The 23,596-nt window shown below is 44.0% G+C and overlaps 1 protein-coding gene across 5 annotated transcripts; it reads right to left on the bottom strand.

Annotated features, from left to right (window-relative positions):
* Window positions 1–1,221: 1,221 nt before the first annotated feature.
* Window positions 1,222–22,553, bottom strand: NADK (NAD kinase). 5 transcript variants are annotated; one of them, XM_084220310.1, is made up of 13 exons: window positions 21,462–21,492; window positions 20,551–20,616; window positions 17,274–17,487; window positions 13,622–13,705; window positions 10,312–10,441; window positions 9,754–9,862; window positions 9,398–9,483; window positions 9,029–9,131; window positions 8,147–8,298; window positions 7,444–7,543; window positions 6,669–6,826; window positions 5,479–5,561; window positions 1,222–4,414 (listed from the first exon to the last, which is right to left on the bottom strand). In XM_084220310.1, exons 3-13 carry the CDS (start codon window positions 17,444–17,446, stop codon window positions 4,267–4,269), a joined length of 1,326 nt encoding a protein of 441 aa, XP_084076436.1. In that variant the 5' UTR covers window positions 17,447–17,487; window positions 20,551–20,616; window positions 21,462–21,492; the 3' UTR covers window positions 1,222–4,266. The 5 variants fall into 5 exon arrangements, with proteins under 5 accessions (XP_084076436.1, XP_084076438.1, XP_084076435.1 ...); XM_084220312.1 differs by lacking the exons at window positions 20,551–20,616; window positions 21,462–21,492 and adding an exon at window positions 22,515–22,553; XM_084220309.1 differs by lacking the exon at window positions 20,551–20,616 and having other exon boundaries at window positions 21,462–21,572.
* Between the last annotated feature and the right edge of the window lie 1,043 nt (window positions 22,554–23,596).

The following is a 23,596-nucleotide window of genomic DNA, read 5'->3' as shown; positions in this document are numbered from 1 at the left end:
GGGAAGAGGCTGGCACTGGAATTCATGGCTGCTGTGGACATTGCCCCTACACTTCAGACACAGCTTTATTTGCAGCTGGACACTGCAAGAAGCAATTAAAATTAAAAATTTATTACAGCTTATTAAGGAGATTTACAAGGATTCTATCAAAACTGCTGTAATTTTTTCCCCTCATCCTAGCCATCTAAATCACAACTATTTTTCTCATCTTGATCTCCTAAACCTGAATGAAATCTCCTTTATCTGTAGCCCCAGGGAGGCACAAAGAGGTTAAAGTGTGCAGGGGCTGGCAGAGCAGCAGCTGCCTCTGACTTCATCCCACAAGTGCCAGTGGCAGTAGGGATTGTTGCTGGAAGAATTAAAACATTTAAACATCCCAACAAAACCTTTTCAGTCCTTCCCTCAGCCCAGCCTGGGCAGCAGGGCAAGGCTCTGCTCCCACACAGAGCCTGTGCTGGGGCAGGAGGGGGTGAAGGAAAATGTTTCATGGGCAGGTCACAGTGCCACTGCCACTGAAAGTGCTCTGGCCATGGACTGCAGAGAGTTTGTCACCAGCCAGGCATGGAAAGATGGAAAACCCTTTCCAAGGTGCCTTGTAAAACAAAACCTTCACTTACAAACAGCTCCTTTAACTGCAAAAGGTAAAACACCTTGTCAAACAAAAACTCCACTTGAAGGCAGCTCCTCCCATCCCTCTCAGTGCTGGAATGAGTTACAGATTAATTATGAAATCAAAAACTCTTAAACGTCATCACTAATCTCAAGTTCCATGGGAGAAACATCTAGAACTTCATCAGAAGTGATGAAGTGTACCTGAGGAACTGAAACCTCATTTGCAAGTGTGCAAATGCAAATGTGCCACAGGCATTTAAACCCCATTTTTAACCCTAAACTTCCTGAATATAAAGTATCAGATCATTCAACCAGCTTCTCTGACCCTTATCTATTTGACCCTTAACTATTCCTTTCCTCATATTTCTGTCATTAAAACAGAATTTCATGCAACCCAGCTGGTTGTACACAAGGTTTTGTTTCAAGTTGCACAGCAAATCCAGCAATTATTTTTTGAGGAAAACCTGGTATCAGACATTCCAAAAAAAGCCTTGGGTGCATTCCCAGAACAGAGATGCCACTGTCCCATGAGAAGTGTCAAACCCCACACAATTCCAAAAAGGGATTGGGAATTCCCTATTCTCCCCAGTCAAAGGGCAAATCGACCAATCCAACTTTACAAAAAAGTTTTATTGAAAGGATTGAAAAATATTTTGTTTCTCAACAATATTTAAAACCAAGTTTTCAATATGTTAACAATATGTAACAGGATTTTTTAGCTTTTAAAAATTCAGTACACTGCTTTATTCCCTACTACATTTGGTAACAACTTCTTCCATTTCTACCAGAGGATAACTTTTTTTTTTTTTTTAAAACAAATTAATTTCCCAGCTTCCATTTTGGCCCTTTGTAGATGAAAGGATTTGTAGGTGCCAGTGACTTACAAACCCTTTTATTAAAAACTCTTAATCAGCAAACCCCTGTTTTTTAGCACAGTTTAACCAAGTTATTCTGAAGAAGCTACATGAGCAAAACGAGGTTTTATTGCCAATAAAGTGAGGTGCAGTTCAGCTTTTTCCTGCTTCAGCTCCCCCACTCCTGGAGCAGCTCAAAGGCAGAACTCCAGGGCTGCTCCAGCCTCACTCTCCTGCAGTTTGCAGATTAAAAGCCTTGAAAAGGGACTTTGTACACTCAGATTTGTGATGTATCAACAGCCCAGGCTGTGAGAGAGCTGGGCCAGGGAGAATCAAGGCAGCTTTTGGAGGAAAAGCCAGGACTGAAGTCACAGAGCCAGGGCTGCAGCTCTGCCTGGGCCCAGCAGCCCCCCAGAAAATGCCTTTTCTCAGCAGAATTCTGTACAAGCAAAGCTGCAGCAGCCTCAGAGCCAGCAATGCAACTGCAGCAGGTGATAAATTGAAAGAAGAAATTTCAAGCCAACCCCTAATGTAGATCTAAAGTAGTTCAGTAAACTTTGATTACAGATTTAATTACCTGTGCACTCTGAAAATTAAAAGTCTGGCAATTTAGTCAAGAATAGCTTTACTATTATAAAAAGCATAAATAAAAAGTGCTGAATATAGTGTTATCTTTAAAAAAATACTAGATAAGGCTCATAAATCATTTCACCTCTGCAAAATGATTTTCCACTCCTCAGTGTGCCTAGAACTGCTCATTCTCCACTCATCCACACGTTTCTCTAGACACCATACCCTGCTCCTTCTCTCAATTATTGCATGTTTAAATAAAATAGTTCCAAAGCAAAAAAGCCTGACACTTCTCTAGTTCAAAAAGTAACCAGTTATCAAATAACTGAATACTCCACTCAGGAAACCCGTAAGCAGCTTCAAAACAGTGATCAAACAATTACTGCAGATTCAAGTGAAAGAGAAATCCCAAAAGCTCTCTGGATATTCTCCAAGATATCCCAAAATCCATCTGGTTTTGACCAAATCAAACCAATATTCTATGTTACAAAATGTACAAACCAAGTGTTCGTTTCTACCAACGCGCTCCCGCTGTGATTTGAATCGTTACCAAGAGTTTGCTTCTCTTTTCTGGAAAAGTGCTCTCACCTGCATTTCATGAGCTCAGCCCAGGGCAGCATCCAAGGGGGATGAGACATTATTGAAACCACCAGAGGAAAACAGATCAGGCAGAGTTTGGAAATGAAACCATTTCCCATTTCCACTTTGGACCACAGAAACAACGTAAGACAACCATGAGAAAGGTTCAGCAGAGATTCTCCCTCCGTGCCCAAGGAAATCCCACCCCAGGCAGGAAATTCATCCCTTGGCAGTTCTGCCACAGGCACTGAACAGCTCCTGCCCCTTCCTCCCTTCAGTGAGCGATGCAGCAAGACTTGAAAATGCTGAAGTTTGGATAAGATGATCAAGAGACTGCACCACAGAGAACATAAATGTAAACATTATCCTTGGGTTTGCTATTTTGCAGTTACAGTACAAACCCTTTCCCCCCACCCCAACCAGTTCTTTTGGTGGGGTTTGGTTTTGTTTTTTTTTTTTGTTCTTTCATAAAAGCACATACAATAAAATATGTACAGAGAGAAGTTAGAAACATTTGAAAGCATCTTAAAAAAAGTAAATGTGAGACTTTTAGAATATCTTGAGTGTGCTGAAGGCACCGTTGCTACTCCACTGGGAATGTGTCCTCTCATTTCTCCAGCCCACCAATGCAGAATCCCACCCTGGATTACTCAGCACCAAGAGTTGGAAGGTATCCATGGAAGTTGAGGGCATTCAGGATCTTAGAACAGGATATTTCCTTCAGGACAACAGTGAATTCAGTAGCAGTTGAAGTCCAGATTCTTCTTGAACACTTGGAGGATTATTATTGTTTTTTTACCATGATAGTCTCTAATGCTACCGTTTATCCCAGGGAATCAAACAAAAATAATAAGAAAAACCAACACATGGAGGATTCCCACCAAGAGGAAGTGCAGAGCTGTCAATTAGCTCAGCTACAAATAATTAATGCTCATCCCTGCTGTTTGTGGGTATTTCCACAGTGCTGACAGCCAAGGGTCAACCACTGCTCAAATGGGCACAAGAGAAAGAAATGTATATATAAAAAATATATACTTTTTATTACTAATTCCATCTATTAATAAAAAACATCCTTTGTGGGTGTTTCTTCAGTGTGTCACGCTTGCAAGTAAGAAAGTATTTTCTGGGCAAGGTCTATTTAAGATAACAAAGAGGAACTTTTTTTTTCTTTTTTTTTAAGAAAACTTCTCAGAGCCTTTCTGTTCCTAGCAGAGTTAAATGGAGTTACAAACCTATCAAATGAAAGATTTTAATGCCACTTTTCTGCTGCCACTTTTCCCTGGTGTAGCTACATTCAGCCTACCACGGAACTGGTAAGTTCAGAAGTTACAATCAAATCTGCAGATGTGGTTTTTGATAGCAGTCAGGAATAATCCACTGCTCATTTGGAAGGAAATTCAGACTGGATCAGAACCATCAGAGCCTTCCACTCCCACTCCTGCTGCACAGGAAGGAGCACAGCCCTCCCCAGCCCCAGCACCTGAGGGACATCAACCACAAGCACGGGGCAGCTCCGGGGCAGCGCCCGCAGCCAGAGCTCCAAAATCCAACAGAGGGGAGGGATTCTGCCACATTCCACTGCTCCAAAATCCAAGCAGAGGGGAGGGATTCTGCCACATTCCACTGCCAGAGCCCTGCTGGCTGGGGACACTCAGAATTCTTCCTCCTCCACGGCGAAGTTGTTCTGCTTCTTGCGCACGTTCCAGTGCAGGCACTCGGCCAGGCTCTCGAACCAGTCGCTCACGGGGTCCCGGAAGCAGATGGAGGGGAGGGGGTAGCAAGAGGTAGTGATGCTGATACTGCAACAGCACAGGGCAAGTCAGGCAGGGACAGCAACAATCTGAACAGTCCCCAGCCTGTCCCCACCCTGCACAGAGCTGATTCACTGCCAGACAGCAGCTCTCCATGCTCAGCCATCAGAACTACAGCTGCTCTCAAAATAACGAGCAGAGCTCTGGGGACACTTTGTGTGAACCCTCCATGGCATCCTGCAGCCTCTGGCACCACCCACACAGGGACAAAGGAAACCCAAGGCACCACCTTGGCCTTTGGGTTTCAAGTTCTAAGCAGTAAGCCCAAAAATTCCAGAGTGTAACCAAGGGCCAAACCTTGTGTTGGAATCTTTACTGGGCACCTTTCAGTTTCAAGTTTTAAGCAACAATCCCAAGGATTCCAGAGTGTAACCAAGGGCCAAACCTTGTGTTTGAATCTTTACTGGGCTCCTGAACTCCTTTATAGATGATCCAAGCTCAGAGGAAATAAAAGCTGCTCAGGATGGAGGGTTACACCACCTGTATATTTTCCTCCATGGCAGCTTGTGTGGGCCAAGAGGAAAAAGGGCATCCTGAATAACCAATCTGCCAATCTCCTTCCCAGAGCTGCCTTTTAACACCTCCACCACCACATTCTGAACACAAAACCGAGGGACTTCACACCCTTCTGCTCACTCAAGGGCACAGCAAGTGACCACAGCCACTCCCAGTGAACCCAGCTGAATCCACGTGGAGTATTCCAGCACCTGTGCTCACAGGCAGCTCCTGTTGGTTTGTCTCTTTCAGAATTCCTAAGATTTATATTGAAGTTAAAATTTACAGAGTTTTCTAAAGATATGCCCATCCTCCTTGCCAAGCATGCAATGTTTACAGAGTCTGAGCATTTCACTTGCTTTTGTGGGAAGATCTAAAGAACTCAAGTTAGAAATGAAATCCTTTTAGTGCAGTCTGTGCTTTAGGAAGTGTTAAGGTTTATAAAAGCTTCTTTCTTCACTGCCAAAAACCCTTTTGGCAGATGTTAGAGAATGAGGGAGCTGCATGAATCAGGATTTTCTATACTTAGAGATAATAGAATCAGAAGAAAGGTTGACCTGTCTCCATGGCATATTTCCTGCCTCTTCCTTCCATCAAACGAAACCCACGCCGTGTTCCTGGCATCAGGGGAGAGCATGATCTGAAAAACAGCAACGGTCCAAAACTCAAGAGCAGGGAACAAACACCTCCTCCACCCTCCCTCTGAGTGCAGAACTGAGTCCTTGGAACTCCACACTCACACTGGAATTCCTCAGCTGTCCATGGCAGCAGTGCAGTAACACCACTCAAGCTCCAAACCTTTATTTTTTTGTTTATAAACTCATGTTGTTCTATGTGCAGTAAATCCCCTTTTTATAAGTACAAGGTCATAACCCACACAGACCTTCCAGTTCCAGTCTGTCTCTTCCTTCCAGTTCAGTTCCTGTAACTTTAATTCAGTTATAGGAGCTGACTTAGCTTTTCTTTCAAGAAAAAAAATGCAGTTAATCCTGAAAGACACATTTTAATACATAATGAATCCAAAGCTGTCAAATTTCCAAAGTTTGACTCCTATTTAAATTATATTCCTAATAAAAGAATTAATTACCACTGGCCAGTACCACCCACTGACATGAAAGCGTGGGCTGAGAGCTGTGCCATGAATAAACATTGAATTTATGTTGTAAAACAGGAACAAAAAAAAAGTCCAGAACTCATTTCTCAATGCTAATCCTCCAACACCCCTAGGACAAAAGGAGAAAGGGGCTCATCCTTGCACAAGAGTATTTGTCCAAAATACCCATTAACCAAGTCTATTTTATATTCAGTATTAAATGTCTTTTTTCTGCAAGACAACATTAAAAAAACCTACATACTGAATTGCAGATAGTGCTACCAGTATATATTTAAGATCTGCATATTTTTGCATGAAAGGAGAATTTTTGATTCCCCTCACTGATCATTTCCAGGCACTTTAGCCAAGATTATGGAACATTTTTCAGAATGCAAATGTAGGAATTCCCATTTTGTAGAATGTTACAGAGCTATAGTACAGTAGGAAAAGTGTAAAGTATTACACTTTATCAAGTGTGTAAATTCTTCAATCTGAGTGGGCAAATCCTTGTAAAGAAAGGCACAACCCTGAACCAGACTTGGTGTGACCCAGCCCCAAGCAGGAGCCACACGACACTTCCCACCCTCCTCTCACTCCTGTGCCCACTCCAGAAGTTTTTAATGCACAAAGAGAAATAAAATGAGAGAAGCCCACCTTGAGTTCCACTCCAGCAGGAACCACGATGGGTCTGAAGGACAGGGAGTGGGGGCAGATGGGGGTGATCATGATGGCAGGGACGTTGGGGTGGATCATGGACGCTCCGGCCGCGGCGGCGTACGCGGTGCTGCCGGTCGGCGTGGACACGATCACCCCTGGGGACAGCAACAGGACAGGGACATCAGCACTGACCCAGGGACTGCTCTGGGGACACCAGCACATCCCATTCACCCCTGGGGACAGCAACAGGACACTGACCCAGGGACTGCTCTGGGGACACCAGCACATCCCATGCAAGGAAAGGGAACCTGTCCCCTCGGATTTCCCAGCACGGCTGCAGCCCAGCACACACAAAGTGAGAAGCTCCCCCCTGCTCCTGCCACGTGGCTTCAGGAGTTGCACAAACTCAGGTTACACAATTTTGTAATAGTGACTTTCATTTTCTTCTTTAAGGGTAAGAGCTTTAAAGATAACTCCTGTTGTTCCTGAGTTGAGATTGTTTGCCTTCAGCAAGCCCAGATATCCAGGCCAATCTCTCTGAGCTATTTTTTACCTTTAGCCTGAAATATAATACCCCAAAAAAAGAGCTACTTGCCCTCACATGCCCATAAACAAAATCTTTCAGCACCTAAAGCTTCACTAGGGGAACAAACACACCCATTCTTTGCACACTCCTGTTTGCTGTCAGCAGTGAACTGCAGCTCTGTTTCCAGGAGAGAAATCCTGCAGGGAAAGCCAGCCTGGCCCTGAGCTGGCAGGGAGCAGCACTCACCATCTCCTTGCACGGTGGTGATCAGGTGCCCATCCAGGAACACATCCACGTTGGACAGGTAGGAGGAAGGGCCACGATCCACCACAACCTCATTGAGGACCTGCCACGACAGCAAACATTACCCCAGCCTGCTGCTGCTGCCTTGGCAATGAAATAAATGTCAAAAACTGAACATGTTTTCCAGAGCTCCTAAAAATTCAAGCTTATTTAGTAGCTGCAAATTAAAGCCTCTTTATACTTCTGTCCCATTGAGTGCCAGCTGAAGTTTAAGAATTTAGTTTTGAAAATTTAATTAGATTTAATTCTTAATTTTAAGAATTAAGTTTTGAAGTTAAAGAATTAGTCCCTAGGAGCTGGTCACTAACAACGTGCAGGGCTTTTCTTCTCATTTATAAAAATGCCTGGTGTGTCTGACTTTAGAACTACTTTGTTTTCAAAATAAAAGGAAGGTTGGACTCAAGCTTGGAGATATTTCCCAGCCTAAACAATTCTGTGAAATTATTTCTACAGCAAAGTGTGAGATCAGCACTTGTGACTGCACAAAGGAAATGTGTGCAGCAGCTCTCCAGCATTTGGGGCACACTGGGAGCTGGAGCAGCAAGGCCCAGCCCCACCCTGCTGGGGGAGAGCTTTAATGAAACAAATCCAAATTACAAACAATATCTTGGGGGTTTTTTGCTTGTTTTTTTTTTTTTCCTCTGACCTGATATTGCATAATTTGTTTGCCCACTTCTTTCTCCAGGTTTGCAGACACAACTCCATTCTCCTCTATCCCATTCTGCACTGTGCTTTTCTCCCTGTGCTCCTTCACCACCTTCACCTTGAGCCTGCTCCGCAGAACCAGAGCAGCGTTGCCTGGAGGGGAAACACAGGGAAAAAACACAAAAAGGAGATGCTGGCACAGGAAATCACCTCAACAATGACTAACACTCTCTATCCAGTGCCATCCAGCTATTCCTGAGCTTTCAACACTCCCAGTTTCATTCACAACATAATTGGCTGCACTTGGCTGAAGCTCAAAACTGATTTTTAGTAGCAACGAGCAAAAATCGAAGCCAAATTTTAAGCCAGTCCCTTCCCACTTTTCTTATAATGTAAAAATAAAATTTAAATTTTATATAGAAACAACTGTTGGGCTCATGTGATCTTCAGTAAGACAAAAGCTAAGCTTAAAGAAAATTAAAGCATTAGAAAGATAACATTCTGTGAGAGTTTTAGACATCTTTGCAGGATCTACTTTGGATGCAACTCAAATAACCTCATATTGAAGAAACAAAGAATTTATTTCCTCAAATATTTTATTTGCCTGTCTTCTCAGTATTTAACACTGCACTTTATTTCTATGTTAACATAAACTCCACATTATCTTACACTTATTTACTCCATAAATAACTTTTTTCTTTACAGAGCAGTACAGAGAGCAGCACTGGATGTATCAATACAATGCAAAACTTCTGTTAATTTAAAATACATTTCTGGTAATTTAAGGTGCATTTCTCAAGTTTCAAATCTTAAGGGCTGACCTAAAAGAGTTGATTAAGAAACAGGAACAAACAAACACCACACCTTGTCCCCTTAAATTTACCTTCTATAACCTGAGTGACTTGGGACTGAAAATTCTCAAAATTAAATGGAGTAAGAAATCCAAGGGATCCCAGATGAAAAGCCATAACTGGAGGTACACTACCCTATCAATAAAGAAAAGAATTTTAAAGCTACTCAGTCAAAGCAATCCATACTTCAACTATTTGCCTGTAAATATTGTGACTATTGATGAAACTTCAACTGTGCTTAATAAAAAAACAACACACTTGACATGATTTTCACAAGGTAAAAAAGAGGGAATGAAGAACAAAAGACAAATGCTGAACTCAACAACAAAGAGGGGGGGAAAAACACTTTTAAATACTTCCAAAAGAAAAGATTGATGGGTTTATTTCCCAGAAGAACCAACCTGGAAAAGTGAAGAAGCATAAAGTAAGGTCCCATCTCCTCCCAGGCATATGATAAAGTCTATCTGATTGGAGATATCATCATAGTCTAGGAGAAATATTGAAATAAAAACTTTTCAATTAAATTCTATCCACAAGTTTAATTTCCTAACAAAAATTAGAAAGAAAATTTACAATTTGCAGCATGCAAACATTCCTTCACAAATATATAAAAAAAGCACAATTAAGATGTAACAACTGTCTGCAAAAGACATAAGAGCTTTAGAAATTTGACCCAAACAACTAAGAAAACACCAAGACAAAAAAGAAACCCAAAGAAACTCACTCCAACAGTCCTTTCAAGAAATCATTTCCATACCTTCTCTGAAGGTGCAAAATTTCTTCTTCACTGGTCCAAAATTCTCATCATTAGCTATAGCAGGGTCTTCCAAGACTTTTTTTTCTACATACACTATCATATTGTTCTCCTGAAAAGAGAGAAAATAAGCTTGTGAGGGACCTTCCCAACACTTGACTCTCTCCATAATTTCCATTAATTCAATTATTTAATTATAGAAATAATATTTACAGCAGTGTTCTGCATCTGCTGGATGTTTTTAATGTGTGGGTCTGATCCTGATGAGAATTTTGCAGCATGCACAGAACATTTAATAAATTAAAAGATAACAGATACAGCAATAATGCTGTGTTTGCCCAAGGCTTATTCAGCCTTTTATATCCCATTCCTGTAATTCAGAACTGCAAACAGAATGGAAGATTTTACTTTAATAGTTTTAGTTTTAAGCTTCATACTGATCTTAACTTCTGCAACAAATTTTAGTACACCCAGTGGCAGTGGGTATGAAGATCTGATTGCACAAATCCTGCACAGAATCAGCAGCTGGAGAGAGCTGAGGTGTAATTTCTATTTTCTCACCTCAGTGAGGTACACACAGAGCTCTTTGAAGGGCTGCAGCAGACTGGCATCACGGATCTTCTTAATCACCAGGACACTCTTGGGAGGTTTGTTCCATGTCAACCGCTGGCTTGCTGGATCCTGAATGTGCCTGGGGGACAAAAAAAACCCCAAACATCAGCACACTTTGGTCTGACACCTTCCTGACCTGGTGAAAATACAGAAAATATATCCTCTGGTATGGAGAACACAGCCCTACACAGCAGGCAGGGAAAGGCAAATATTCCCATTGCAGTGATGGACCTGAGGGAAAAAGCAACAATTCCCATTGCAGTGATATTTCTGAAGGAAAGGCAACAATTCCCATTGCAGTGATGTGAATTTATATATTAATATATGGAGAACACACAGCCCTACACAGCAGGCAGGGAAAGGCAACAATTCCTATTGCAGTGATGCTCCTCAGGGAAAGGCAATAATTCCTATTGCAGTGATATTTCTGAAGGAAAGGCAACAATTCCCATTGCAGTGATATTTCTGAGGGAAAGGCAATAATTCTCATTGCAGTGATGTGAATTTATATATTAATATATTGAAAACACACAGACCTACACAGCAGGCAGGGAAAGGCAACAATTCCCACTGCAGTGATATTTCTGAGGGAAAGGCAACAATTCCCACTGCAGGGATATTTCTGAAGGAAAGACAACAATTCCCACTGCAGGGATATTTCTGAAGGAAAGACAACAATTCCCATTGTTCCTCAGGGAAAGGCAATAAATCCCCACTGCATGATGTGAATTTATGTATTAATGGATGGAGAACACCCAGCCCTACACAGCAGGCAGGGAAAGGCAACAATTCCCACTGCAGGGATGTTTCTGTGCTTTACTACATGCAGGTGATAACAGAATTAATAATTCTGGTCCCTGCTGCCCTGTGAATGACTTGTGCCAACAGAAGCACCACAAAAGCTCTCAGAAAAAGTTCCTCAAGTGATTGACACCACTGCTTCCTCTTGGTTTAGTGCTGACTCAAAGGAGAAACATTCAATTAGAGGATCTGAAAAAGTCACAGCTTCATTTTTTTCCCCATCCAATACTCTAAGTCAAACAGTTTAATGCAAATTTTAAATCCATTTTATTTCAGTGCTCACATTTGAGATACAAACCCAGCAGAAACTAAAGGTTAATGCAGGGCTCTAATATCAAAAATGCTGACAAGAAGTAGGGATTGCAGCACTGAATAAACCCAGAACTAGCACCAACTTCATTCAAACAACAGCCAGGCTGCCTGTTTCAGCTGTACTCACCAATTCCATGCAGTTCTACTGAATGAGAAGTTATTCATAACTTGCATTAAGATCTTCATGTTTCTTTCCAGGGCTCAGGCAAATGCAACAGCTCCAAATAAAATAAAAGGCTGAGGCTTTCATCACTTATTAATAATTGCAACCTCTGAGGAATACATTTTTCCCTGAAAAATGTTTTTTTCTTCTACTGAAGATTTCAATCAATTTCAATAAAAAGTTGTGAGGCTTTACAAAAAATCCTGTGTAAAACTTTTACTCCAGATCCTCGAGGCAAGGTTTCATAAAGAAAAATCCCATCTCAAGAAAAATAAACAGAGATTTGATTTCCCTTTCTCTCAAGGGCACAAGCCCCTGATCCTTTCTTCACTGAGTATTCATTCAATTCATCTGCTCACCAAAAAACAGATTTGCAAGTTCTAGAGCTGCTGGTTGCATTGAAAGAGACACCCAACCTTCCCTAACTTAAGCCTGCACATAAAAACTATGATCTTCTGTTAAAAATAATCCCTCCAGCGAGGAGAGTTTAACAAAATTACCCAAGGCAGAGGGGAAAAAAAGCACCACCAAGGTTTTGCTTGTTTTTAAAACCTTGTGTGCAGCAAAAGTAATTTACAATTTGCTTTTTCAAACAAGTCCTTGCCTTCAGCAGCCTGGGGGCAGCTCTGCTCCCAGCCCTGCCTGCCCAAGGTTTTCCCTGGCACAATCCTGTCCCTGTCCTTATATCCCAGTGCTGGGCCAGCCCCTGGGAGGAGCAATTCCCCAGGTCAGGTGGGTAAACACAACCTGGGCTGGCCTGCAGCACCCCAGGGCTCTTTACAGCACCAGGGGAGAATGAGGAAGCTCTGAGCTGCTGAAGGGAGGGATGTGTGTTAGACTTTCCCAGGAAAGGGTTGGATATCACCAGGAAGGTTACAGTCTACAGAGGCAGAAATTTGGGCAAATAAATATTGACTGCAATGACTTACAGTTAACTGGAAGAGCAGTTTAAATAAAACTTTTTTAAAGGGGCAAAAACCACAGAATGGTTTGGGTTGGAAGGGCTTTAAAGCCCATCCACTCCCACCTTCCACCATCTCAGGTGGCTCCAAGCCACGTCCAACCTGGTCTTGGACACCTCCAAGTGGGGCAGCCACAGCTCCTGTGTGTGCCAGGGCCCCCCAAAAGCAGGGACCACTACCCTGAAAATCCTCACCTGGCCAGCAACACTTTATGCCACCTAACATACAAAATTGAAATGTTTATTTGCCCACTAAGCAGAAACCAGCCCTTATTCCCACATTTATCAACAGTCTAAAAGCAAACTTGCTTTCACTGAAAGTACCAGAGACCAAACAGAAAAATTGAAAGTACAAATTCAAACATCATCACCAAGGGAGGGAGAAGGCTTCCCTCAGATTTCACAGCACACAGAACAGTTCCTCTTCCTCCCCTTTTTTTATTGAGTTGGAAATATGAGAGTTGCCCTTTTGGCCACCAAACTGTGGACTGCAGACCATGGCAACTTGGCAAAGCTGACCCCAGGATGGCAATCAAGCAACATGAAAACCTCTAAATACCAGGTAAAATACAAACAGTGCTGAGGGAGCTGGGGGTGAGAAAAGGAGACTCAGGGGTGACCTTGTCACTCTCTACAACTCCTGAAAGGTGCCTGTGCTCAGCTGGGGTTGGAACTGACAGAACCAGAGCACACAGCCTTAAGCTGCACCAAGGGAAATTCAGGCTGGATATTGGGAAGAAGTTTTTCACAGAAAGGTGATAAAGTTCTGGAATGTTCTGCCCAGGGAGGTGGTGCAGTCCCCATCCCTGGGTGTGTTTAACAAAGCCTGGATGTGGCTCTGGGTGCCAGGGCTGAGTTGAGGGGTTGGGGCTGGGTTGGACTTGATGATCTTGAAGGGCTCTTCCAACCTGGGGAATCTGAGAATTCTGATTAGGGGGTGAACAAAGTGGAACAAGTGGAAAAGCAAAGTGGTTTTCCTTGCCCCAGAAGGAGCAGAGTGGCACTGATGGAGGAGTACTCACATAATGGTTTTGGGATTCTGCAGCATGCAGGCCTTTGGTCCAAACGTGGTCACTGGGCATGGTCCATGCAAGGAACGTGTTCTCCTGAGGGCAGAGAGGATAATCAGGGAGTTAGAGATGTGCTGACAAACTGCTCAAACACCCAACCCTCCTTTGATCCAGCTGCACACACACAGCACAGGGCAAAGTGCATTTCTTTAACCTGTGTGTGCTTCCCAGGCAGGCTCATTTTACAGATCAGCTCTCACATTTCCAGTGGCTGCATCACTCCCACTGCTGCACAGCCACACTTTTATTCTGTGTTTCTCAAAGCACTACATCTTACTTAAAAGCACATTTCTTAGAATGGCTGAATCTGGTATAAATACAGCTAAAAGAGCCCAAGGAGTGCTCTTCCCCTCACTGAGGGCTTTGGGTTTCCCAGTGTGACCTGTCACAGACATATTTTATGAAAAATCTTTTTGTTAAGATTTTTTCTCTTGAGAAGCTGAGACGCTTCAGCTTCTCCATGTTTTGCTGCTTTGGAATGTGATTTAGAAAATTGTTTACTTGGCATGTGAAATTGTTTTTACTTGATAACTAATGACAACTACTGGTGTCGAAACTGTGAGCAGCCACAAGATTTTGAATTATAATTCTTTTTTATTCTTTTCAAACTTTCTGATAAAATCTTTTTTCTATTCTTTTAGTATAGTTTTAATAGATCATTTTATTTTATCATAGAATCATCATTATTATTTATCATAAAATAATAAATCAGCCTTCTGAAACAGAGTCAAAATTCTCATCTCTTCCCTTGTCCTGAGGCCCCTGAGAACACCACCACAAACACCTCCAGATTTTTTGAACTCACAGTGTCTTGGTCATTTAAACACCCTTAATAAATTAATCAAACATATTCTTCAACTCTAAGGCACATGGAGATTCGTATCTGCAGTATCAGGCTGCAATTTTGAACAGGCTGAAGAAGAATTGCTGTTTCCCCCATTTATTTCTGTAATAAAATATTTGTCTTCAAATACACAGGGGCTCTGAGGTGTCATTTATCCTCAAAATTGAATCCCACCAGGACACAGGGTTATTCCTGGCTCTAGGATGAGATTAGCTGCAGAAAGTCAGAACTCTTCTGCCTCACCTCCCTCCCAAACTCCTCCAGCAAAGCTGGAACTGGGAGCAAAACTTGCTCAAGCCATGGAACTGCTGCAGCATTTTGTGACTGCTATTAGAATTATTCCATTATAAAAAAAGGGGGAAACATTTATTTCCTGGGCTTAATTCAATCACATCTTGCTTGCAACAATCATCACTGCAGTGCCCTCTATTGTGTGTTAGAAAGTAGCCCAGACCAGCTTGATGACTCATTCCTAGAGCTAAAAAAACCCTCAGAAATTTAATAAAAATCAAAACCAGACCACAGGTTAAACATATAATTAAGAAACAACAGCAACATCTTATTTGTTCCTTGCCTAATAAAATATGCCAGTCTAAGATTTGAATTCCAATAACAAAACCAGAATAATTTATTTTCCATCTCTAAGTCCAGGCATGACTGACCTAGTCAGATAAGAGCATTACTAAGTGTTTTATAAGTTTTACCTCATTGATATTAAAACAGAAAAATGAGCAAGGACTGACATAACAAGAGATTAACGTGTCTGTCAATATGGGCAAAGGGATGATAAGTCTTTATCTGCTTGTGAACAATTACCCTTGGCATTAGGATGGTTAAATAACACCCTGGCACCATCACCTCCCACTTCTTGCTCCACTCCAGCTTCTCCCAGATAACTGTAATTTTTGCCCTCTCCCAACACAGGTCATTATTTGATGCCACTCCCAGTAATTGGCCAAATTCTGTTCCCATGTGAGGCTTTAAATATCCAGGTCTGACCTTCATGACATTCCAAAAGTTTCTTCTGCAAGCCCTAATTAATAAGTGGTGTAAATTCTCCCTGAGATTCCACGTGGTTTTATTAGTGCTCAATAAAGTGCTTGAGTGAACAGAATTTCAAGTTATTCCTAGTCAGGCTGCCTTTGCTAAGAATGAGCAGCAATGCCCTGGAAATTACACACCTTTTAGGAAAATCTATTTATCAGTTCCCAGCAGCTGGGCAGCTACCTGGAGCTGAACAGCACAGAGGAAGCCTGAGAGCAGCATTTCCTGCCAGCCTGCAAAAATGCCTTGAGACAATTTAGCTCTGCAGTGAAGACAGCCAGAGAATGACTGCAGAGCATCCTAATGAAGGAAAATCTCAGAAGCAATTATCCTGATTCAAACCCACAACAGACAGAGCACTTCTGGTTGAAAAAGCAGCTGTTTAGCTAGGAAATTACAGACAAAAATGTAGACCTTCTATGCAGACTGACTGAAAGGTTTGAGTAGAGAAAGGAACACCACCAGGTTTCACAGCACAATTTAAATATTGAGTATTACACATTGACCATACACACACCACCAGAGCTCCAACAGAGCACAGCCCTCAGAAGACACTTCCTGGAAGCATCAAACACACTGAACTACAAACACAGAGCAGTTCTTTTCCTGAAGCATCCAACACACTGAGCTACAAACACAGAGCAGTTCTTTTCCTGAAGCATCACACACACTGAACTACACACACAGAGCAGTTCTTTTCCTAAAGCATCCAACACACTGAGCTACAAACACAGAGCAGTTCTCTTCCTAAAGCATCCAACACACTGAACTACAAACACAGAGCAGTTCTTTTCCTAAAGCATCCAACACACTGAGCTACAAACACAGAGCAGTTCTTTTCCTAAAGCATCCAACACACTGAACTACACACACAGAGCAGTTCTTTTCCTAAAGCATCCAACACACTGAGCTACAAACACACAGCATTTCTCTTCCTAAAGCATCCAACACACTGAGCTACAAACACAGAGCAGTTTTCTCCCTAACCTTTCAAGGCTTTCAGTTACCTCCCTTCACCACCGAGCCACCCCCTGTGCCCTTCAGCCTCACCCGTGTGTTCTCCTGCCTCCCAAGAACATTCCTACCAGCCAAGCAGGAGCTCTGAACAGGAATTCCATCTGCTGAGCAGCTCCCTCGTGGCTCTGCCCATGCTTTAGGGACAGTCCCAGCACAGGGAAGGTGAAGTCCTGCTGTGCCTCCCACCGGATCAAGACATGGCGCTGCCCCTGCCCGCTGTTCAATATTTACAGTGGGTCCAAAGATCACCAGATCAGAAGTTCTACCCACCCTGTCCACATGACAGGAACCTTGCAATGACATCAGAAAGTTGGCTCCAAAAAAAAAAAAGAATGGGTGTTTCTCACTGCTTTGAAACCTTCTGCAAACACACAGTTACTTTATGCTGCCTCACACACAGGTTTTTAACACAGAGCACTAAAGCTCTGGCTTGAGCTTTTGTAAAAGTCTAAAGAATTGTCTCTACTGTTGACTGATTATTTTTTGGAGACTGTGAGCTCTGCAGACACCTGTTCTGACAAGCCATGAAACTTTGATTTGAGTCTGCTCTTAGTCAACACCCCACCTTCAACCCCCCACCTTCATTTTGAACCTTCCGAGGCATATTTAAGAATCCCTCATGGCCATGTGAAAAAAACCCACTCAAATCTGGTCGACTTCACGTATTTTAGCACCAGGGGGAAGAAGCAGGGGCCTCACCTGAATTCTTTGGTGCTTCCAAGGGCAGGTGAAGCTGACAAACTCCGTGACTTGGCCCGGCCCCGGCTGGTGCTGCCCCAGTCCTGGTCGCCGTGGCAGGCCGAGCAGTGGTAGGCAGAGTCTGAGCTGCCATCAGCCTTGCTGGCACACAGCTTCTCCCGACTCATCTCCATGCTGGGACTGCAGGAACCTCAGCCAGACAGAAATTCAATCCCTGCAGTGGAGAGGGACAGGCAAAACCTCAGCGTTCACAAAGGTATTGGGGCTTTCCTTTACATTCCAATGATGGCTGCAGCTGGCTCAAGGAAAAACAGAAGCTTTGCTATCACAATCCCTCTTCTCTCAGGAGATAACATGCTGAACATCAAAAAAACCCTACAGTAATCCTATAACCAGGATGATTTAGGGCAGGGCATTGGACAGGAAAAGTTTGTTATGAAAGAACAGCTTACAAGCATGGTCCTTAGAAAATAAAATCCAATCCCTTGGTGATTTGCAGCCTTGCAACTCCTTTGGGGATGAAAAGGTTTGATGAAACCCTTGGGAAGTTCTTGTTCAGGGGAACATGGAGTGAAATAAAAAATGGGAAACTGCAATAAAACTGGAGTTGTGCTTAACATCAAGAAACTCCTGGAGCTGTCCAGGAGATGAGCTTTGCTGCTGAGAGGAGCTGGTGCTTTGAGCCTTCCCCTGCTTTCTGCAGCTCCTGCTCTGTGGTCAGCACTGCTCACCAAGGTGGAATTCTGCCAGGGCCCCCACAGTGGTTTTTATAATTGCTTTTTAGCAATTAAAGTGCTTTAAAGTTTCTGCAAGAAAATCTGGAGGAGCATGTGACGCTAAACAGAGTTTGCACACACTAATAAAGACATCTCCAAAGAATCTGGGAAGTTCTTCAAGGTAATCAGAAGTTCCTGGAATTAAAAATGACCACTGTGTTCCCAGACTGAAAAGAGGCCCAGCACAGATTCGTTTCTTCAGTTACACAAGAGATAAAATTAATTTCTTTTAGCTATTTAAAAGGAAGAAAAGCTTTAAATACGTGCCAAGGAATCAAGGCACAGGAAAACTATAAAGTTAGGAAAAGGCATAAAGTCTCCTATGAGGTGATACAAACATTGAATAGATAAAATAAAATACTCAAAGAGAAAAAAAAACACCAACCCCTGTCAGATAATGCCACAGAAATAACTTTAATAAGCCTCAGCTTTTGAAATAAAAGAGGTTAATGCCAAGCTGAGGAGAGACAAAAACAAGCTGGAGGACAATACCTAAGTCCTTAACTCATTTTTGACAAACTGGGGAGATGATCCAAAACAAACAGGACAAAAGAAGGACAAATGTGCAGTATTTCAGTTCCACGAACAACCAGCACAAATGAGAGATAAACAGCTGGTCAGAACACAGCTTTGCAGAAGTAAGAAAAAAAACAAACCACAAAACCAAAACAAAACCCAAACTTGAAATAACTGCAGAAGTTGTAGAGATCTTGTGGGCAAGTTGTTATCATTACTTGAAGCAAGTAGAGAAGAAATCTTATCAGAATAAAAATAGAAACCAACTTTCAGTGTATGAACAAACACTAAACCATAAACAAATGGTATCCATGAGAGTGCAGCACATTCCTCAAGCCAGTTGATTCCTACACAGGGGGGGAAAAAGTTGGTTCAGTAAAAATTTGCAATGTTTTTTCCAATGTTTTCATCATTTTGGAAGAAGCTCCCACCTCATCCTGCACAGAGAAAGACTAAACATTGGTGCAACCATGAAAATGGACTGTGGCTCTGGGAAATCATCACCCAATGAGGAGATCTGGGGGAAATTCCCCAGAGAATGGCAAACCCCCTGATTTCACCAGAACCCCAACCTGCAGACAACAAAACCATCAACAAAACACAGCTGTAATTTGAGACTCATTACTAAATTAGACAGCACCACCACCTAATCAAATTAGAAAGTGCTTTTGCTCCTGCTGTAGCTTAGGCTTACCCAAGGAGAGCATCACTACAAAGAGGTGCAATTAATGCCAGCCATTAATGATTTATACCATCCTGCCCTTGAAAGGTATCAATGTTTAACTGGGGGTTACTCATTGCTGTGTCACCTCTGACGACCACTGCTTGGGAAACAGCCATTGCAACACAGCTGCAACTCTGTCCAGCTAAGATTAGCTAAATGTACCTCTATTTTTAGGCAATTTGAGCTGATATATAAATTTTGTGTCCATTAGTTGAGCAAGGCAGGCAGAGAATAATTTATGTAATAAGCAAGATGTGTTTCCACGTGACTTTGACTGAAGAATGTCCATCTGACAGGTGCTGACAGTAAAGAAAATCAGATTAGCACAAAACTGGAAGTAAGAGGTGCACAGACATACTAAATACAGCCTAAGAACTTGATATTCCCTCCATGTAATACTTTCCAGTTCAGGATGTTTTAACTACAGCTTACACCATGTACTGTTTAATTAACATTCCCTCACAAGACCTTTATTGAATAAGCAGACTTGACATAAGACAAAACTGCCACTGAACAGCTTCCAGGATGGGATCCAAAAAACCTTTAAGCACATGGTAACAAACTAATGAAAAGGCTGCTCTGTTTTAAATCATGTCCAAAATAAAAACAACACAAGAAAAGCAAGTATTTCAATGTCCAGCACTGCAGAATGAAGGACAGCTGAGAAAGTGTCAACATTTATCAACAAATATCTGTGATGGTGACACAGCAGCCAGGTGAATCACCTCTCACACATATCCAACTCCAGTTTTATTGCAGTTTCCCATTTTTTATTTCACTCCACGTTCCCCTGAACAAGAACTTCCCAAGGGTTTCATCAAACCTTTTCACCCCCCAAAGGAGCTGCAAGGCTGCAAATCACCAAGGGATTGAATTTTATTTTCTAAGGACCATGCTTGTAAGCTGTTCTTTCATAACAAACTTTTCCTGTTCAATGCCCTGCCCTAAATCATCCTGGTTATAGGATTACTGTAGAGTCCATCCTGACAAAGTCCTCACAATGCTTTAACCCCCCACCAAGTGATTTTTTAGAAATTATATCAGTAATTCAAAACTCATTTTGTACTTTATTATTGAGCCATAATAGGACAATGTTCTATGCAAAACTGCACCTCTTGTCCCATTGCTACAGAGCACCGTGTGCTTGATCACTCTGCTCTGTGGCGCTTTCTTTTGTTGAATTTTGCTGAATAAAGCACTCCAGCAGAGGTTACATGCCTATGACTCCATCCCCAGGCACTAAACCCCCTCTCACACTCACAAAAATGAGCAACTCCATCAGACAGACAAAGCTCGGTTTAGTTTAGAACTTCATATCCCAGCGAGCCTGCAGAAAACCAAAACCCTTATTAAAACCCGGCAGCCTGGCAGCAGTTACAATTTTAGGTTTTGATTACACACCCAAATGCTATTTCCACCAAAACCCGGGCAGTTTGAGCATCACGTGTGCACGGCCCAGGCAAAACAAATCCATTTATTAACCCTTCATCTGCGGAACCCCAGCACGGCCCGGGCACCCGAACCCAGGGTGGGACCCTCGGGGGGCAAACAGCAAATCCAGCCCTCGCTGTAATGACAACACAGAGAAGGGTTTGGTTTTTTTCTGTCCTGTAACCTCCACTTCGTATTAGCTCTCCTGACAGAAAATGGGAGAAAATCAGCATTCCAGGATGGAAACAGGATCCACACGCTGTCCTGCTCGGCACAAACTGCGCCAGGATGAGCTCGTTTCACCTCCTGAGATGTGCAGGGAGAGCAGCCCTGAGAGTCTTCCTTAAAAAGCCAAAATTCAGCCCAAAATTCAGTCCATAAAAGCCTGGGATTCACCCCAAAATTCAGACCCTAAAAACCTGCAATTGACCCCAAAATTCAGTCGGGAAGGGTTATCCGGCCTCGGGGGGCAAACAGCGGGGCTGGCCCGCGATCCATCCCTGCGGGAAGGGTTACCCGGCCTCGGGGCTGCCCAGCGGGATCCCCCGGAGCCCCTGGCACTTGGGACACATGCGGGCACGGAGCGGCCCCGGCGGGGACAGGCACCGGGCAGGGGACACGGGGACACGCACCGGCAACACGCACCGGGGACACACACGCGCGCACCGCGGACACCCGCTCCGCTCTCCCCTCAGGGCCCCGCGGGCTGCCCCGCGCGGCTCCCCCGGCGCCCCGACTCACGGCGTGGCTCAGGGCCGGGCCCCGCGGCGCTGCTGGCGGCGCTGGGCGCTGTGAGGGGCGCGGGGCCGGCGGGCGCTGCGCGCCTCCATCGTCCCCTCCCCGCCGCCCCCGCGCAGGCGCGGCTCCGCCGCGGGCCCGGCGCGCAGGCGCGGGCGGTGCGGCTGCGCGGGGCCGCGTCCGGCCCCCGGGCTGATTAGCGCTAATTAGCGGTCATTAGCCGCGGGAGAGCTGCCTGGGATGTGGGTGCGTAGCAGACGCTTGAGTAGCATCGGGTTATACCCGCGCTGGAGGTGCCAGCGGGGGATACGGGCAGCGGACGCGTTCAGGCAGTCCACACCCTCACAGCACCCGAGCGTCACACCTCCGAATTCCGGCCATTCCATCCCTCACACCATCCCACAGCCCCCCACAGTCACACCTCCAAATTCCGGCCATCCCACACCCTCACCTCCAACCATCCCACGGCCTCCGAGCCGTCACACCTCCAAATTCCGGTCATTCCGTCCCTCACACCACCCCACAGCCCTCAGCCATCACACCTCCAAATTCCGGCCATCCCACACCCTCATCTCCCATCCCGTCTTCCCCCCTCCAACCATCCCATCTCCCCACCTCGCACCGTCCCATCCTTGCAGCCACTTCACCTCTCACCATCCCACCTCCCCAGCTCCACCATCCTATCCCTCCAACCATCCCTCACCTCCCACCTCCATCCCATCCCTCCAGCCAGCTCACCTCTCACCATCCCACCTCCACCATCCCTCCAAGTACTTCACCTTCCACTATCCCACAACCTCCCACCTCCACCATCCCATCCCTCCAGCCATCCCACCTCTCCACCTCCACCATCCCATCGCTCCAACCCCCCCATCTCCCCCCATCCCACACCCATCTCACCTCCTCCGTGCCTCTCAGCTCTGACACAGGCTGCTCCATTCCCTGCTCTCCTCCTGCCTTTTTCCCCGCGGCTCACACCACGCCCTTGGCCAAGGGTGTGGCTGTTGGCACATCCCTCACACCCTGCTCACTACAATGCCTGTCACCAACTTTTACCTTAATCTGGCCTTTCATCATCTGGGAAATGCCCTTTGTGACACAAAACTGCTTGACAGCCCACACCACTTTGTGAGGATCACTCCTCTTAAATACAGACAAAGTGGTGAAATATAAAATAAACATTCTCCAGTCTGTACTTGAACTGAAAAAAAAAATAAAAGGTTTTGGTACCTCAAAATCTTTGTCAGAACTTCAGCAGAGGGAGGATCGAGCTCCTGGGTGGATGCCAGCAAGAGAACAATTCTCCAGTTACCAAACCTATCAGGTTTTGTAATTTCAAAATTGCATCTTTAAAGAGGGCACACTCATGGGATAAATCACACCAGGATGAACTCACACAGTAAGAGCAAATTACATCATAAGAGAATGTGGCACTTGGGGATTTTTTTTTTCCTTCTTCTTCCTTTATGTAGTAATTTTGGGGGAACCAGGGAGCTGTAAATAACTGATGGTCAGTAAAGGCTGAAAAAAACTTGAAAAAGAGGAAGCAGTTGCTAGATGTGGGAAAATACCATTGGCCTTGTTACACCACTCTTGAAAGCACAGGATTTTGAGGCAAAATTTCTCTCTAGCCTTCATCCCAGAGGCCAGTGTGCAAGGAATAAAGGCAACAATTCACAGCTCTGTGGGGTTAATGATATCTCAGAGCCTCAAATATCTTTAAAGAGCTGAAAGGGATTCTCAAAGTGTCAAGGGACAGCAGAACTGTCACTCGGCAGGAATTCAGCTTTAGGAGTCAAACATTGCCCTGAAACCTGAGTGAAAAACCATCCCAGGATGGGCACAGCAGCTCTGCCAGCCACCATCACTGACCAGGGCCGGGTCTTGGGATGGACTTCTCCAAATTCACCAGGGTGAAAGTGATAAATCCCCACTGTGAAAAACACCAATCAATCACTCGTTGCTGTTATCTCTGTGCAAAGAATTTCTTGATTATCTCATCCCTTTCTTGAGTTAAAAAGTATCTTACATAACACAGCTTCTATTTTACCATTGTGTTATAACCTAAAACTACACTCTACTTAAGAGAATTAATACAGCATCACTTTCTAACACAACACATATAACATTCATTTTAA

This window comes from Fringilla coelebs (assembly GCF_963513975.1).
Source record: "Fringilla coelebs genome assembly, chromosome: 22".
Lineage (NCBI taxonomy): Eukaryota > Metazoa > Chordata > Aves > Passeriformes > Fringillidae > Fringilla > Fringilla coelebs.
This window is presented reverse-complemented; position numbering and strand designations above follow the sequence as displayed.